This window comes from Microplitis mediator, chromosome 5 (genome assembly GCF_029852145.1).
Source record: "Microplitis mediator isolate UGA2020A chromosome 5, iyMicMedi2.1, whole genome shotgun sequence".
Lineage (NCBI taxonomy): Eukaryota > Metazoa > Arthropoda > Insecta > Hymenoptera > Braconidae > Microplitis > Microplitis mediator.
This window is the reverse complement of record NC_079973.1, coordinates 25015284-25033254: the sequence shown is the minus strand read 5'-3', so window position 1 is coordinate 25033254 and position 17971 is coordinate 25015284. Positions and strand designations below refer to the sequence as shown.

The window sequence follows — 17971 nt, the reverse complement described above, 5'->3', positions numbered from 1 at the left end:
ACGTTACATCATCAAAAATACTTAAGACTAAAAAAATTGTGGTAATTTCAGTTTGAATTTTAACTTTTAATTAAAATACTATTGAATACTCGGAAAAAATAGTTTTAAGATACGTAATAATTAAATGAAGTAAATATTTAAGGAAGAACTTAAATTAAATCCCATTGCCATTTATAAAAAGTTATTCATCTTGTTGTTGATGCAAACGAGATATTTAAGGTGCCTTAGATTAAAACTATCTAGTCTAATAACTATTTTAAAATACAATGGAGGGTAAGAAAAATATTATCAAATTAGCTAATAAACTCTTTAAATTCTTCATCGAAAGTTTTCAACTTTCTCACACGAAAATTCGTATTTTCTTTAATACAAATAACAAATAGCCTTTAATATTTTATTATTGATAAATTTACCAGCTTAGAATGGTAATTTTTTTAAAAATTATTTTTTACTGTCAATTTATCATCAGTCTAATAAATCGTTCCCGACAAATTTTTAATTGTTTATTATTTTTTAATGCCATTTGACGATCGGGAATGTTTGGATTTCTTGAACAATAAATTAAATCGTCTATATTTATAGTTATAATTACCAATACGTAATTACAATAAATAATTGAGGTATTCCTTCAACTTAAATTTCAGCAAACAAATTATTAGTTCATTTGTAGAAATCGCGCAACAGGATTCCCAAATTATGTTGCCGCGGGCACATTTCAGTCGATGAACTGATGAAATTAAAAATGAATTGCATTCGTTATAAAATTTTTCATTTAATGGTCTCGTAAGTCGAGTCTGTTTTTATTTAAAAAACAAAAATAATAAAAGTATTGACTTTTAAGTCATAGATGAAGGAATACCTTTGGAAAAGTAAATTAAATGAATAACTTACTTATATATATGAATGTTAATCATAAAAAAAAAGAATATAGTTTAATAACAAATATATATATTAATAATTTTACATCTGCGGCAGCTGGTCGATGGGCGTAACAAATTTGAAATCTTCTGGAAACAATTTAGCCGCGTAGGGGTACATCAATTTGTAGGATTGTCTGATAGTGACATCGGCGACTCCGGCGATGTCACCGATTTCCTTTTGTGACTTTTTGTCTTCCGAAGCTTGAGAGGCCATGTAAATAGCCGCCGCGGCGACGGAAATCGGCGATCTGCCGGGTACAATATCGATCTCGACGGCTTTCTTCGCGATGTACGTCGCGGCTTTCTGTACCGAGTTGGGCAACTGGAGATTAGCACAGAAACGCGACATGAAGTCCCCGGTGGTTATCAACTCGACGCTGGTCTCGAGCGCTTTGAGAATGAGTTTGAAACATCTGCCGATTTCTTTCTTACTTATTTTACTGACCGCGCAAATTTCTTTGAATGTCCGGGGGACTCCGGCCTGACGACACGCGATGTACAGGCAGGCCGAGGCAATCGCGTCGTTCGAACGTCCTTTTAAATTTTTACCGTCGTGCACTTGCTTGAAAAGCGCCTCTGCGCGATCTACTATTACTTTCTGCAGGTTTATGCGGTCCGCCATTCCGTTTATTTCGCGGAAGGCGTTTATTAACGCACGGTCAGAGCTGCTCATCTGGAAAAAATTTAATTTATTATTGTAAATCGGCTATTGGTTACTGATTGGTCATAAGAAGGGACAAGATTTTTGCCTAGATTTCGAAATGAATGATTCAAATGTTTAATATTACGGCGAAAATATTGGTCTTATAGAAAAACTTTTGAAATAAAAGTCGTAGGAAATTTATTTTTATAAAAAAAATGTCTCTTATGATTTTTTTATACGATCAGTATTTTCACCGTAATTTCAAAATTGAGATTCATAATGAACTATTCAAATTTTTATTAATTACGAAAATCTTAATTTTGAAATTACGGTGAAAATACTGATTGTATAAAAAAACTTTTCAAACAAAAGTTGTAGGAAATTTATTTTTATAAAAAAAATGTCTCTTATGTTTTTTTTATACGATCAATATTTTCACCGTAATTTCAAAATTGAGATTCATAATGAACTATTCGAATTTTTATTAATTACGAAAATCTTAATTTTGAAATTACGGTGAAAATACTGATTGTATAAAAAAACTTTTCAAACAAAAGTTGTAGGAAATTTATTTTTATAAAAAAAATGTCTCTTATGTTTTTAGTCATAAGACATAAGTGATCGTTACTACGTACTGTGCGTCTATTTTGGTAACGTGGAGCTCCGAATGAGTCAAATGATGCGGCGCCAGTTCCTGGACCAATCATCGTTGATAAATCGGAGCCACTCAACAGTGGATTTTCAGGACCACCAACACGAGATGGATCTACTCCTGATTTTTCATTGCTGAATGTTCTCCATTCAGAACCGACATCAATAACTCTTGAAAAATAAATTTTTCTTTGTTAATTAGGAAATATCAGACTTCAAATCATAGGAACACAAAATGCTATTGTATACCCGATCAGGGACCTAGTACTCGATCATTTCATGAATTTCAATATTTATATTTCGGAAAATTGAGTAGATAGGATAGAGGTACCGTTTTTGGTCACTTTAGAGTCAGTTTTGGACACGTGAAAAATTTAAATAAATTAATTCGTAAAAGACACAACAAGATAATTAATTTTTCAAATACTTTTGTCCCACTATTAAAATGGAAATTTTATATTACTCTTTTTTATTAATTAAAATGAAGTATTAAATGTCCAAAAATGGAGCAGTGGCCACAAATGGTACCTCTACCCTATAGAAATACAAAAAATACATGAGTGATCGTGTACTATGTCTCTTACCTCATATATATTTTTTTTGTACGGATAAGATATGAGTGAAAGAATAAATTAAAAAAAAAAGTAATTTAATGTGATTATGAAATTCCTGGAAAAAAAGTTTATCTAGAAGATTTAAAAAATTTATCAGTGTATAGTCGGTTGATTTGAAAGAGTTTAGACTTTTTGATAAAACAAGAAAATTAATTAATAATTAATTCTACGTGTAGTAGACATCCTCGAATTTCGAAATCAAAATAAAAAAATCAATATTAATATAGAGCTGTAAAAATTATATAGATTGACGTGTGGGATAAATGATTTTATCAAAACTTTATCGAGAGATCATGTGAATAAAAATGGACTTTGCTCAGCGTGAATTCTAAAGCCCATTGAATTCTGGAAAACGGAACAGGAAACGAGGAAGGCAGATATTAATAGTCAGTAGGACGAAAATATATCTAAGACCAAATGAATGTTAATTATATCCGGTTGGTCTTAATCTAGAGTAATTTCCTAGTATTAAGCAGTGAAAATATTTAAACTTATTTTTACCTGTCGCCAACTACTAGGCCGCATTTAGAACATATCATATCACCAGCGCGATAATCTTCGATCAGAGGATCATCCGGATGCTCGTAACAGCAAACTTTATTAGTTTCATTCCTGAAATACATCATATATTTTTATTTCACTCATAATAACAATAATATAATAATTGACAATATAATAAATGGACCTTTAATTAATTTTATCGATTAATTTTCAATTTTGTATGAGTGTGAATGTAGCAGACATCAGATAAATTCGAAATTATAAATAAATGGAGTAAATAATTAATGATCCTGAAGTTAGCAGACAATTGACAATTTTTGAATTTTTGTTTTTTAACAAATCAATTGCAAAAAAATAAAATAAAAATATGCACATGTAGAAAATTAAAAAAGCTGCAGGTGGAATTTTTTTAATATTTTATTTTTTTTTTTTAAATTCAAAATTTATTAGACGTCGGCTAACTTCAGTATCATAATAATTAATAAAATTAAATTTAAAAAAAAATACGCATTTGAAAATTTTCCAAATTAATAAGTGCATGTTTTCGAAATATTTTTTTAAAAATTATTTACTCTATTTATTTATAATCACACTCAAAATTTTGGCTCTTTTTTTATGCCTGAATTTTTTTTTATCAAATTTAAAAAAATCTTACTGGCAATAAAATTTTTATTACCAATAAAATAATTAATTAAAAAAATAAAAGAAATAAAAACTAACAATTTGATAAAAAAAAAAAAATGTAAGTAATGAAAATTAATTGCCAATTATTATTATTATAGACATAAAATTTAACAATAGAGACAAGTAATTAGAAATGTCATTTAAAAATTACAAACAAAACATAACCTATTTTTTAAAATACAAATATTTAAATATTAGCATGTAAGTAATAAAATTAAAGGTGTTTTTATTATATATTTAAATTATGAAAGTATAATAATAAGTGCCGTTAATTTATTGAAGGCTAAAGTAATTAATCCTGTTTTCGGAGAGTAAAATATTGTTTAATTACAACAAAGGTCCAATAATTAAATGGGTTAGTGATGAAATACTTTAACCTTGAATTCATTGGTTTGTTACAGTAATTTACGTCAATTAAAGCAGTAATTAATTATTGGAGATGTTAAATTTATATCTAATTCATGTGAATATCAGTTTTGATAATAATAATAATAAGAATAGTCTTTTATTTATTTACCTTGAGCTAGCCATATTTTACGAACTGTTCACTGTTAGTTTTTCTAAGAAAATGGTGATAATATGGATGGACAGGTTAGTATATACTGTAGTATACTGTCATATATATTTCATATGACATATAGATACGTTCAGGAGAGTCGGTAATCAAGGTCTCGAATGCTGGTTATCAGTAATGTAGATACCAGTGTATTTTCTGTCGTTTGAAAAAACGCGGGCTTTGATTTAAATTCAAATGTTGAAATTTTATGACAAAGAAAATCAAGAGGCAAAAATAAAAAATTGCTAAATTTAAGTTAACAATCGGTGACATGATTTCTAATAATTGACTTAAATGTAACAAAAAGTCATCGATTTTTTTTTCGTATCGCTTGGAAAGTCGCAGATATTGCGAAATTTTTTTTTTTTTTTTAATTAACGAATAAAATTACGGGAAAAAGTTTAGAATGCATGTCAATTTTAAAAAAATTTTTTCTACTTATGCTGTAGAAAATTTGCGGAGTAAATTCGGAGTAAAATTCAATTTGAAGTGGAGTTTATTTTAATATATATGATCACTCCAAAAATCACTCTGCTGAAAAGACGAGCTTCCTGTTTACTCTGTATGCGGAGTAATTTTTTTTAACTCCAGAACTCCGCGTGACAGAGTGAACTTTGATTGAAACAAAACCCGCAATCACTCCGAATTCACTCGCAAATTTTTACAATGTACAAGTTTATTAAAATATTTTATTAAAAAATATATAAATAGGAAACTCCAGTAGCCATCTTAGTCAAGATCTTGAAATCACAGTATATACACATATTATATTTCGCTGTATTCTTCTTGACTTGCTCAAGATTTGCTCGAGAATTGATCAATATTGGAAATCATTTTACTAGGAAATATCCCTGATTAAAAAAAATGATTAAAAATTATTTAAAATGATTTGTTTTTTAATCATTGTAAATACTTTTTAATCCTTCAAATCATTTCTAATCCTGTCTCTTATGGACATTTAACGTGTGAAATCATTTTTAATCATTTTTTTTAATCAGGGATCATTGACAAAACGTAAACTTTAAAAATTTCGTGATAAAATGACTTCCAGTAAAATAAATTACAAGTATTATTTCATTCCGATTGATAAAATAGATATCAAATTTTATCTCTTATTTTATAATCTCATAAACGTCAAATTCGCCTTAGATGATTTTTTTTTCGCTATCGCGATTAGTTATTGATATAAGTATATATTTCCAATAAATACAGTTATCTTGAATTGTTTACTTACAAGATAAAAAACATGTGTATTTAATCACTACGTCAGTGTTAACAAATTTTTACGACATTGAAATCGTGGTGAAATTTCAGAGAAATTAAATCATTATCTACGTAAACAATTTTCCGCAATCGGATACTACAGTAATTTTTTTTTTTTTTTTAAATATAACGCAATATCTATACAAATTTATAATTTTAATCTCTAGACTTACAAAAATAATTTTTGCATAAACTAAAAACGATTTTAATTTCCGAACTTTAATTTATGAACATAAGTATAAATATAAATATTTATAATTATACAGACAGAGATAAGAATTTAAAAATAATTGATTTAAATAATCAAACAATAGTATAAATCTAAACAAGTAATAACCAGTTAATTCCCACAAAATAATTTTTTTGTCTCAATAAAACACAATTACTATTTACTTATCAGTTAATTTATCTTATTCGCGTGCCGGCGCATGCGAACTTTGTTCATACATTGTTTACAAAAGTTTTATAAATAATATATTTTTAATCATTATTTTAAATTTATTACAAAGTAATTCGAACAGCTGATAATTCCGTCTATTTCCAATCACTGTTTATTTTTCCTGATTAAAAATCTCAAGTTATGAGAATATCGCCGTAAAAATAATAGATTAATATTACAGGATAAAAAAAACATATATATAAAAATAATAGATTATGTTCGCTAAGTTCTGGGGTCAATATGTCTCATCTATCGATATCGTCATTATTTGGGGTCATTAATTTATATGAGGAAGGGATAATCACACGTTTGTGTATATATATTTCAAACAAGTGATACATTTAAAGGACTATTAGAAATTAATAACCGAACTGGAGCTCGTAATTTGCTCTGTGATATTTTTCTCTGTATTACATAAAATTTTTAATTAGCTCTTTACTTCAGTGCTTTATTAATTGATATATAATATATATATATATATATATATATATATTCGTTCAAAATGAGTAAATTAGGTGCATTAGCTGACGATTCGTTATCAATAATGGGGAGAAAAAATATTTATTTGAATAATCGCGAGTTAAAAAAAAACTATGGTTTAATTAATAATAAAAAAAATTCACATGCTTGGAATAATTTACAATTAAATCTTGTTTCTAAACATGACGATACGTAAGTAAAAAATTTTATTAATTAGTGAAATTATTTTTGAATTAAAAATTAATATTTAAATCGATGCGAATAATTTGTAGGAATGAATTAATTGATGATACTGAAGTTAGCAGACGTCTAATAATTTTTGGATTTTATTTCAGGCGGTAAATTATAAAAAAAAAAAATTTTGAAAAAATTGCACCTGTAGTTTTGTAAATTTTCTACATGTGCATATTTTTAGTTTTCGTTTTTTTCCAACCAATCCGAAAATTTTTAATTGTCTGCTAACTTCAGTATCATATTAATTATACGTTTTTTAGTTTCATAAAAATGTTATTTATTTTTAGGGATAACTATGAAATAGGAGCATACGGTTACGGTAAAAATAATGTAAAGCTGCTTTACGTAAAACGCGAAGACAAATATCGACACGAAATTCATGAATATGAAGTCGATACTCATCTGCGACTGGGATCACAAAAAGACTATTTGGAGGGCGACAATCGGGACATAATAGCCACCGACAGTCAGAAAAACACGGTCTACATACTCGCTAAAAAATACGGAATAAAATCCCCCGAAGAATTCGGAATATTGCTGTGCGCTCATTTTCTGTACACTTACAAACATGTAGAGGAAGTGCACGTTAACATAGAGGAATATCCGTGGATGCGTCATAGCGTTAATGGAGTCCCCCACAACCACGCTTTCATTTTCAATCCTCAAGTCATAAGACACTGTCAGGTTACACAACTCCGAAATGGTAAAACTTTTGTTTATTTTAAATTTTTAAATAGTTTAGATAGTGGATGACCGAGATTTCACTTTTATTATATTTTATTTTATTGTTTCTTTGTTTACTCTATTTTTAGAATCTCCGAAAATTCGTGGCGGCCTAAAAGATCTCCGTGTTCTAAAAACAACGCAGAGTTCGTTTATCGACTTTATACAAGACGACTATCGAACACTGCCCGATGCAAATGACAGAATATTTAGCACAGTAGTATCAGCTTCTTGGGATTTCTCGACTGCCAAAGACGTTGATTTCGACCGAGTCTGGACCACCGTCAAAAATTGCATTCTAGAAAATTTTGCCGGCCCCCCTTCAACTGGAATTTCTTCACCCAGCGTTCAAAATACTCTTTATTTAGCTGAGAGATGTGTGTTAGATAAAATTGACCAGGTAAATAAAAACATAAGTGCTTACTATTTATCACAATGAATTATATATAAGTAAAAGTAACTTATTTATCTATTTGTTTGAATAACAACAGATTAAAAGCATTGAAATGCGTATGCCGAACAAACATTACTTAGATCTTGACATGAGCAAGTTTCCCAAACTGGTTGAAGGAGAGAACAAAGAAGTCTATCTGCCAGTTGACAAGCCTGCGGGAATTATTTACGCACAACTGAATAGAAAAGACGTTACCTCGAGGTTATAGTGGATTGAGTAAAAAAACTATAGATCGAATTATAATACGAAGAAAATAAACCCAAGACATGTAAAAATAAAAACCCACGTTTCCGGAGTCATATCATGGAAATACCTGTTTTTACAAATATTATATATAAGTTTTCAAGTATTTAATATATATTTAAAATACGCCTTAGGTAATAACGGATGTTTGTACTCTTTTTTATGGTATTGACAAAATATTAATATATATACATTTTTTTATTAGTGCGTGCAGTATTTTTTTTTTTTTAGTATATTTTGTACAGAAAAAAATCAATTGTTAATAATAATGAAGTGATGAGACTGTTATTAATTAAATTATCATTTTCCTCTATTGATACTTGAGCAGGCATCCGAAATATGGAGTTATGTAAGATCAAAATTATTTTCATTAAATGCCGACAGTAGGTTTATTTTATTTTATTCAAGGCGTCTGCGGGTTAGTAGCGAATCGGCTGCAATTATGTAATTAAACAGTAAAGGAACAATGATTGTTTCACTTTTTGTCTGGTGTTTATTTAGACTTCGATACATCGATTAGGGACTCTACATATTTTTTTTTTAATTTTTAGATTATTTGTAAGCCTTTGAAATATTGCGCTCACACGATCGTAATTTTTTTTTAACTGAGAATTTTTTTGAAAACATTTTACTACTGAGTCATTTTACTAGCAGAGATTGAAAATCAAATGGAGGATTTATTTAATTGCGGATTGAATCAATACCCGGGAGTTTCATCACGAGTTAACACTAGTCTTATTTGAAAAAATATTATTATCATATTTTTACAGAGAATTAAATTTTTTATGACCAATAATTTGATTAGAAAAATAAGCGACAAAAATTGACGAAATTTTGGGTCGCTTGAAAATTTTTTTAAAGGAAATCTTAATTTTAAACGTTTTTCCTTTACTTTTATTTTGATATTTCATATGTTATTCGTGACGATGCTTAAAAAACTAGAAATATTTTTCTAATTGTACATAGTTATTAATAAAATGTATAAAAATTATTTATATGCATTAAAAATTTTATTAAATACTCAATTCTTCTTTTGTAACCATATTGTCCTCTCTCGAAATGTTTATTAATTTTCTCAATATATATTACCAGTATTTCAAATCAAAAAAACAAAAAATTATTTTCACAAGCTCAAAAAATTATTTCAGATCAACCGAAAAAAAAATTTTTCTTAATGTTCGAATTCCTGTTTAGAATACAAACGAGAGGAAAAATAAAAAAGTGAATCACAACTTGACACTAAAAAATCCCTACCTAAAACTCATTATACATTATGTCCCAATTCATATGGAATTTGTTTTTTTGTCCATGCCCGATTTCTACATACATCCTTTGACACGCCCGTTTTAACACGACGACTCATCACTCTACAAACATCATCACACGTCTAAGTCAAAGTGAAACTTGGAAATATTTGACTTCCACAAATAACGAGATGTCATAAGAGCGCGTTACTTGCACTTACAGACTCAGTGCCGTTTTTTCAGTCCCCGTGTTCAGATCGGCGGCTTTTTTTTTCACCATGACAACAAAAAGAACGATCTCAGTATACTCAGTCCTCACTTTGCTGTCAATATTACCGACATATTTTATTAATCCAACCTCGGGAGTTAAGTTATCGAGGCTGGAAAATTTTGACACTTGTGGCGGAGAATTTTCCGGCTATCAGTATTCAATAACGAGTCCAAATTACCCCCATAATTATTCAGAAAATCAAGATTGTGTTTACAAGTTACACGGAAGTCCATTTGCTAAGTGCGATCAAATATTTCACATCCAGTTTTTAAATTTCACATTACGGTCGTCAAAAAATTGCGAGCTGGATTATCTGACAATCGAAGATCGCAGTATATTTTGCGGAAGTGTCGCCGGTGTAAGAAGTTATCCAAGTAAAAATAATACCCTGACAATTCGTTTTCACAGTGACAGTGGCTCCGACAAAGGATTCAAGATATTGATAACGACTTTACCGTGTTCTAATTTTCAAAATCAGTTGACAACTCAATCACCTGAATCAGTAACAAAACATCCAAATATTGATTACGAAAAAGTTTATCCAGTTTATCGGCCAAATAATGTTTTTACTTCCGAAGACGTTAAGCCTAATAAACAGTTGTCTTCTGACAGCTCAAAAATTAATAATGACCAAAATAATTATTTTGAAAGTTCGCCAAAAATAACGGCTTATTTTTACGAACCTCCAAATTTTGATTCTGAGCCGCTTGATTCATTTGCCAAGTTATCAGAAAATAACAAAAGTAATAACAACAATGTAAGTTTGAAACCTTCGACAGAAATTTTGCTTCCAAAATCCGAAAGTGCTTATTATTCAAACATACAGAATTTGACATCTACAAAGACAAAGTTAATAAAGTCTAAGAGTACGAATGTTGTTGATAACAAGAGCAGGAATAATGAAAAATTAATAGTAGTGTATAATTCATATGGTGTGCCGGCAGGGAAACCCTACGCTCCATTACCCGGTTACTCGCCAGCTCAAATTCAAACGGGTGAAGTGTCAGAAAACGAAAGGTATAATATTGATTGTGATGGTAAGATAAATATTCCAACTAGAATCCCATTACCTGAACAGACATTTGATGATCCTCCAGTGTTTGATATCAATTATCCATCAAGTGTTGCTTTACCAGGAATAAATTCATATCCTGCGACTACTTACGGCGCTCCTGGATCACCAATTCCACCACCGCCAGCTTATAATCCACCATTTATTCCAAGTGACAATGATTACAATAATAATGAAAATAACAACGGCTTAGTCGACCCACTTTTGATTCCACCGAGGCCTAATTTCGATGGCAATATTAATTTTAATAATAATAATAATTTTATCCCATCACCAAATATTGAAAGCTCACCAGAATTTCGTCAATGCTGCGATAATCAATACAACTTTCAAAAATTTCTGATCGTTAGTCCAGGATTTCCGTCACTATCTGACTCAGCGAATTACTACGATTGCTTTTACAAAATAAATCCTCTTCCGAATGCATGCAGACTTCGATTAAACTTCAAGTACTTTAATTACGGGAACGATGATCCGTTTTGTTCTAATGGATACGTAGAAATTGACGGACGGAAATATTGCGGCTGTAAAACAGGATTATCTTTAGTGACCAAGGTAATCAATTGCACGCCAAAATTAATTCGCGTCCGTTACTCCGGCTATCCGCGGACGAAATTCAGCGGATTCGTTATCGAAGTGACACAAGAACTTTCTCCAGCTTACAATTATCCATATCTATCACGGAGCAAAAAATCTGCTGAAAATTTGACAAAAACCGAGATTTTGAACATTACTGCAGAAAACAGTGCGGCAGGTCGAGTTAAACGTGAACTAGGATACTCGTATCCAAAGCCAAACATAGTTTTCAATGACCGTATTCCAAATCATGGAGGAATAGGTAATGTTATTAATGGTTTCGTGTCAAACGCGGCCTGTCAGACTTTGAATTTTGTAAGCTGGACGTTGGCTAGTAAGGAAGTTAATTTACGTGGTGCTAGATGTTTCTGGAATAATGGAAATGGACAAGCGCCTGGTTTAATAGTGTATCCTGGTAATGTAAATAATGGTTATTTACCACCAAATAATTTACCTGGGATTACAAATCCAAACTATCCATCATCAAATCCAAATTATCCGTCATCAAATCCAAATTATCCATCATCAAATCCAAATTATCCATCATCAAATCCAAACTACCCATCATCAAATCCAGGATATTTACCACCAATACCAAACTATCCAAATATAAATGAAAATATTGATGTACCACCAGTTTCGGTAATTCCAAATCCTGGATTACCGCCAACGAATTCACCAAATTATCCAAATTCAGGAATCGGAATTCCTTCAGGCAGCTGTAAATTAGTCAGCGTAAAAGAAGGCATAATATCATCTCCATTCTATCCATCAGCTTACCAAAATAATCTGAACGCCTGTTACCGATTTGTCCGCGCGCCAAACCAGTGCAAGCTCCAATTATCCATTTTGGACTTCGATTTGGAAAACAGCCTCGGCTGCACCAAGGACTTTGTGATCTTTGGCAACCAATTCACCCGATACTGCGGGCGGTCCGTAGCTGGTAGCAAAAGTAAGAGCTAATAACCTAATCCACAATTATGTGACCAAGTTACCTAATTAATAAATTAATCGTAATTATAATTTCTTTCAGCGTTATTAAATTTCCCACGCAATGACATTATCGACATAAGATTTGTTACGGATTCATATGGCACAGGAAGGGGTTTCAATATTGCGTTCACACAAGTTCTGTGTACAGTTGGATAATCAATCGATTAAAAAATTAATTAATTAATTAATTAACACACTTTGTATACTCAATTATTAATGATATTAACCAGGTTTCAATTAGAGATGTGCGAATAATTCGTACTCCCAAATTACTTGTGTAATTAATGTTCGATTTTTAAAAAATTCCCACATCCCTAATTTCGAATATCGAATTTTTATTTTTTCTAATTTATTTTTTTTATTTCCAGTAAATTAATATACGCTAATTAAAATAATATTTTATACTAAAATTATATGTTATCTTTAAAAAGAAAAAAAAATTGATCAATAAAAAAAGTCCAATAATGCCACTACAATTTATTGATTAATTAAACATCATTAGACTTGATTTTTTTTTTATATCTTGACAATTATCAAATAATTATTTTAGATTGAATTAATAATAATTATTGGCACATTTACAGAGGTACAGATTATTATTTGTTATTATGAGTATTATTCATTACAGCAGTTTTATTATTTATTAATTTTTAATTGTCTGTATATAGAGAATAATAATAAATATTTTTAAAATAAAATAATTTTAGACACACATTTTTTTTTATTGATAGAGGAGTGCAATATTTGCTATAGGTAACGATACAAAAATATTTTTCATTGCACTTATAACTAAAAAAATTTTTATTTAACATAATGAGTATTTTAAGTGAAATAAAATTGATTTGTCTCGCAGTGGTATCAGGTACTTTAATAAATAAATGTCGTACAGTAAATAAATAAATAAATAATTTGAGCTGCAATGCGGTAGAGGTTTAAGTTCTTGGTATTTTTATTTAATAAAATAATTACTTTCTACGACCGAGGAATCGAATATTAGTGAAGACTTTGCCGACAGGTCGCCGAGTTTTGCAGAAGTTAACAGTCCGTGATTTATTTCCCTGACGTACATCGTGCAGAGCGACTAATAATTGCAAAACATCTTCTCGTGAAGGAGTGCAGAGACGTACTGACTCGTAATCAAATGAATTTCCAGATCTACGTTTTGTAAAAGAGAAAATTAATTTAATTTTCATTCGTTTATTTTAACGGATAAATTTATTGTTTTGTTTGACAATGAATTACCTCAAGTGTTGACGCTTCCATGGATAGCGGCGATAGTATCTCGATCTCTTGTCAACAGAATGCATCATGTCAAGTTCACTTGAGTCTTCACTCTCTTCGTCGAGCATCGGGTCCTCGACAATCACTAACGGTGTTTCCCATTTCGGCTGGGTTAGAAGTGACGAAAGATATTTTGACAGTTGACTTATCATCACTTCGTCCGGTTCATTTAGTAGTGAGTCATCTGAGGTAATGGAAAAAAAAAATATTTTTTTTTTTTATTTATTTAAAATTCATTACTTATTTTAAGCAGCATTAATATTATTTTTATTAAATGGAAAAAAAATTTATTAATTGCATTGAATTTTTTTCGCTTATGACCAAATTTAAATAAATTTTTTTTCAGTATTCAAATTTCGTAATTAATAGACACTTATGATCAAGAGCTTTTTAATTAGACACGGTTTTTTTTATTTTTTGTCTCTAGTTTTCTAAAATGAAGACATACTTTCGAAGCTTCCATTGAATTTTTGAACCAGTAAAATAATAAAAACGTATTATGGAAATCTATTGACCTTAAGCTTTAATTTGATGCCCGACATGAAACTTTCCCGAAATATTTTTTTTCATTTCAAATAAATCCCATTTTTTTTCCACAAAAATTCGAATTTTTCGGGTTCAAATAAATTTATTTCTGTTCAATGTGAAAGTTTCTAATTAATTTCAGATTTAAAATGCGATGGTCAGAATAAATTTGTAGTATTTCATATATATTAAAAATAACTATACCGCAGTAGTTATTAAAAATGAATACCCTATTAAAATATGACGGTAAGTGATTCAAAGACTCGTTATCAAAGCACATTATTGACGTAAACATAAATATAGAATTGATGTAACGGAATATTCTTAAAAGATGTCACAAAAATTACACATCAACAAACAATGATATCAAAGGGAGCATCGAATGTCTTCATAAATTTGCTTTTTACGTGATTTCAAAGCTCTTATTGTCTGTTTAACATCATTTTAATGAGTGCCATCGAAGTAACGTCAATTCAAGTTTCCTCTATAGTATTTCTACGTTTATCGTTTTTTATCCAACAACGTCTATATATATCCTCATTTTTTTTATTACTATCTTTGACATTTGACCTATGTCTTTACAATACCGTAATAAATGTAAGAGAACACACATAAAAACAATAATATTTTTTCGCGTGGGATTTTTTCATTGCACTGTAAAATATTTCTTAATGTCATTCGTTCCGCTGCTCGTAACAAATGAATGAAAAAAAAAATTGGAAATATTTTTTTATTGTTACTAAATTAAAAAATGAAAGTAGAAATAAAACAATGAAATTGTTTATTACCAAAGTAATCAAACAGCGAGTCATCGATCGACTCAGTATGAGTGGGAATGTCCCGGAAATTTTGTTCAACTTTGTAATTAAATTTGTTCCAGCTTGAATGGTCTTTTAAATTTTCTAAAGCCCTTTGTTTAAGTTTTAAGGACAAATCATTGCTGTTATTTATAAAACCGGTGTTTTGGTTTCTATTTATAGATGGTGATAGTATTCCATTTTGTTGATATTCCACTGATTCGCTTAATGATACCCCTACATTTATCAGTGTCGCAACCAGAGGAAAAAGAAGGTACATCTGGAAAACAAAAGTCGGTAAAAATTGATTAATTTATTGTTTGTACTCAGAAGAGGGTTAGTTGGGTTGTTATTTTCTGATTTGTGTGGTGATGATTTATCAGAGGGTCAAATTACAGGATTTCATGTCATGATTAACCAGCAATTAAAAATTAGAGAGGGTGCAAGATAACGATCAAGTGATTACTCTATTTCAAACATTCTACTATTCCCGTTGATAAACTTTGATCTAAATTTATCTCTGTATGCCTATTGCTATTTAATTAATCACTATGAGGTATTTGATTTCAACTTTGTCAATATTTAATTTGAATTTAAATTTTGAAATTTATTCAACTGAATTTGAATTCAAGTTTAAATTTGATAAATTTGGTTTTGTTAACTTTTCAATTGCAAGTAAATTTTTGATTTCGAAAACATGAAAGGAAAAAGTTTATTAAAATAATGAAGTTTTTTAAATTTGCAAAGTAATTTACAATTTTTGAATTTAGTATTTTGAAAATTGGAGCCAAGGAGATCTAGATCTTAGATCCAAATAATGGGATTATAAAATCTTTGGGGATCTATGAAGATAAAAAAACTGAGGAAAGGTCAAAGACCGATTTAAAATTTTGAAATTTTATTTCAAATAGAATTTTTGAATCTAAAAAAAGAAAGTTGATAAATTTGAAGATCTTATAAATTTATATTGAACTAAGAAGTTTTTAGTAAGCATGTAAAAATCGATGTAGATCGAAACTTTTGAGAAATTAGATTTACGTGAATGAAAAAAATTCTTCAGACCGATAAAAAATCTGTTTGAAAGAAAAAAAAAGAAAATTGACACTAGCGAAAAAAAAGCAAAACTGGTTTGTTTAAGCTGTAGACTATTGTGTGAACTTGTGATAAAAATTATCGGATTTCCAACACAACGAACGGAAACTTGTTGCTCGAGTGCTACTTCATTCATGATTGATCTCTAACCATAATTCCTATCTAACCCTAACCCATATCTCTACCCATAATTATTCGTTTGTGTTAAGATTAAAATTACAATTCCAGTCAATTTTTGAATTTTTTATAACCATAAGTTCAGTAATTATCCTCTTAAAAAATTACAAAAATTTTTAAATAATTAAAAACGTAATTAATGTTAGTTATACAAACTGATGTTCACATGCTCTATTAGACTAAGGGTCGGCATTTTCATCAGAACTAATGAATGGTCTACTGATCCTAGGCTGGTCCTGATTTATTCAAAATTAATAGGGAACCTGAACTGTTTCCGGTGCACTGACCCTCACACAAAAGTTATTGAACTCGCACATCAATATCATGTAAAGAAAAACAAATAAACCATGCGATGATTATATTTAATTACATAAAATTAACTTGGAAAATAAAAAGACATTAGTCTCCAATTAAAGACCAACGCTAGACTGTAAAAAGTTTGCAGAGTGAACGCGGATTTAATCCGAAGTGAATGTTTTCTTATTTATTTCATCCCCTTGAAGTTAAATTCACTCCATAGGGAAGTTTACTTCAACATCAAAACTCCGGAAAATCGCGGATTTTATTTAAATCTGCATCCGCCGATTAAATAAAATGAAAAATCATTTTCTCCACATTCACTCCGCAAATTTTTTTCAGTGTATAATTAAATGTGGAAAATTCGATATTATGAACATAAATTTTTTCCCTCGTACATATAAATATATATGATTAAATATGAATTTATATTTCATATATTTATATATGCTCAGAAAAATTTTTAGTTGCTGCAATCCTCAACATTTATCTGAGTGTATGATATATATTGATGTATAATTAAATATCAAGTTTGATGAAACTATAAATGATTATATATCATTTTATTTTTATTTTCAAGGCAAGTATTCAAAAATATATTATTACCTTGTATATATATTAAAGACAAGATGAAACTGCTGACACAAAAGTTAAAAAAAAAATCAGAGACACTAGTTAATTTAGTCGATTATAAAAGTCTGTATATTAGTTAATTTTTTAAAAATAAACAATTTTTGCCACCAAACAATGAGGACCCGTTCTAAAACGATAACTGATTGCGTTGGGGTATGTGGAGTTTCTGACGCTCTATAAGCATTGCGACGCTTTATATAGGATGTCCATACAACCCTGGAGAGGGGGTTGAAACGGAGATAACCACCGTAGATACTGTACTCATTGCGTAAATATATATATATATAAAAATTTGCGTAATTTTCGGCCGCTTTTCTCAAAGCGAGATTAACATTTTTCAACCCACGACAAAAAAAATTACAATAAATTTACTCACACATTAGTTTAACGAGCCATAATTATTCATAATAAATATTTATATTTTTAACGACGTGAATCCATAAATTTTAATTTTCATAATAAATTTATTCGTTGAATTAAATATTTTCTTAATTGATGACCAAGGTTTTAAAAAAATTAATAATTATTGTTAATCTCCGTAATAAAAAATTTATAAAATTACTTCTATCCTTATGTTTTTGAAATATCAAACCGACTGTAAAAAAAAG

At 29.4% G+C, this 17971-nt stretch overlaps 4 protein-coding genes across 6 annotated transcripts; 2 read left to right on the top strand and 2 right to left on the bottom strand.

Moving 5' to 3' along the window:
* Nucleotides 1-21: 21 nt before the first annotated feature.
* Nucleotides 22-4638, bottom strand: LOC130667980 (transcription initiation factor IIB). The gene is made up of 4 exons (XM_057469941.1): nt 4531-4638; nt 3330-3440; nt 2199-2385; nt 22-1593 (listed from the first exon to the last, which is right to left on the bottom strand). Exons 1-4 carry the CDS (start codon nt 4542-4544, stop codon nt 961-963), a joined length of 945 nt encoding a protein of 314 aa, XP_057325924.1. The 5' UTR covers nt 4545-4638; the 3' UTR covers nt 22-960.
* A 2001-nt stretch (nt 4639-6639) lies between these two features.
* LOC130668481 (uricase) lies at nt 6640-9365 on the top strand. Its single transcript, XM_057470799.1, has 4 exons — nt 6640-6943; nt 7273-7688; nt 7798-8108; nt 8200-9365. The coding sequence occupies exons 1-4, from the start codon at nt 6774-6776 to the stop codon at nt 8368-8370; spliced, it is 1068 nt and encodes a 355-aa protein (XP_057326782.1). The 5' UTR covers nt 6640-6773; the 3' UTR covers nt 8371-9365.
* Nucleotides 9366-9859: 494 nt separating this feature from the next.
* Nucleotides 9860-13073, top strand: LOC130668386 (uncharacterized). Its single transcript, XM_057470655.1, has 2 exons — nt 9860-12520; nt 12602-13073. The coding sequence occupies exons 1-2, from the start codon at nt 9928-9930 to the stop codon at nt 12715-12717; spliced, it is 2709 nt and encodes a 902-aa protein (XP_057326638.1). The 5' UTR covers nt 9860-9927; the 3' UTR covers nt 12718-13073.
* A 450-nt stretch (nt 13074-13523) lies between these two features.
* On the bottom strand, nt 13524-17520 carry LOC130668387 (uncharacterized). 3 transcript variants are annotated; one of them, XM_057470657.1, is made up of 4 exons: nt 17337-17520; nt 15156-15444; nt 13804-14026; nt 13524-13716 (listed from the first exon to the last, which is right to left on the bottom strand). In XM_057470657.1, exons 2-4 carry the CDS (start codon nt 15442-15444, stop codon nt 13527-13529), a joined length of 702 nt encoding a protein of 233 aa, XP_057326640.1. In that variant the 5' UTR covers nt 17337-17520; the 3' UTR covers nt 13524-13526. The 3 variants fall into 3 exon arrangements, with proteins under 3 accessions (XP_057326640.1, XP_057326639.1, XP_057326641.1); XM_057470656.1 differs by lacking the exon at nt 17337-17520 and adding an exon at nt 16600-16892; XM_057470658.1 differs by lacking the exon at nt 17337-17520 and adding an exon at nt 16590-16885.
* Between the last annotated feature and the right edge of the window lie 451 nt (nt 17521-17971).

Bases quoted from the DNA above. Each gene is read 5' to 3' on its own strand.
- LOC130667980 (XM_057469941.1), bottom strand. The intron at 2,386-3,329 runs GTAAAAATAAGT...TTATTTTTCAAG, and splicing joins GGCCTAGTAGTTGGCGACAG to AGTTATTGATGTCGGTTCTG. The intron at 1,594-2,198 runs GTACGTAGTAAC...AATTTTTTCCAG, and splicing joins GTTACCAAAATAGACGCACA to ATGAGCAGCTCTGACCGTGC.
- LOC130668481 (XM_057470799.1), top strand. From the start codon at position 6,774: ATGAGTAAATTAGGTGCATTAGCTGACGATTCGTTATCAATAATGGGG. The intron at 6,944-7,272 runs GTAAGTAAAAAA...ATTTATTTTTAG, and splicing joins GTTTCTAAACATGACGATAC to GGATAACTATGAAATAGGAG. The intron at 8,109-8,199 runs GTAAATAAAAAC...GAATAACAACAG, and splicing joins TGTTAGATAAAATTGACCAG to ATTAAAAGCATTGAAATGCG.
- LOC130668386 (XM_057470655.1), top strand. From the start codon at position 9,928: ATGACAACAAAAAGAACGATCTCAGTATACTCAGTCCTCACTTTGCTG. The intron at 12,521-12,601 runs GTAAGAGCTAAT...AATTTCTTTCAG, and splicing joins GTCCGTAGCTGGTAGCAAAA to CGTTATTAAATTTCCCACGC.
- LOC130668387 (XM_057470656.1), bottom strand. From the start codon at position 16,632: ATGAAAATGCCGACCCTTAGTCTAATAGAGCAT. The intron at 14,027-15,155 runs GTAATAAACAAT...CCATTACCTCAG, and splicing joins CTCGCTGTTTGATTACTTTG to ATGACTCACTACTAAATGAA. The intron at 13,717-13,803 runs GTAATTCATTGT...TACAAAACGTAG, and splicing joins TGGAAGCGTCAACACTTGAG to ATCTGGAAATTCATTTGATT.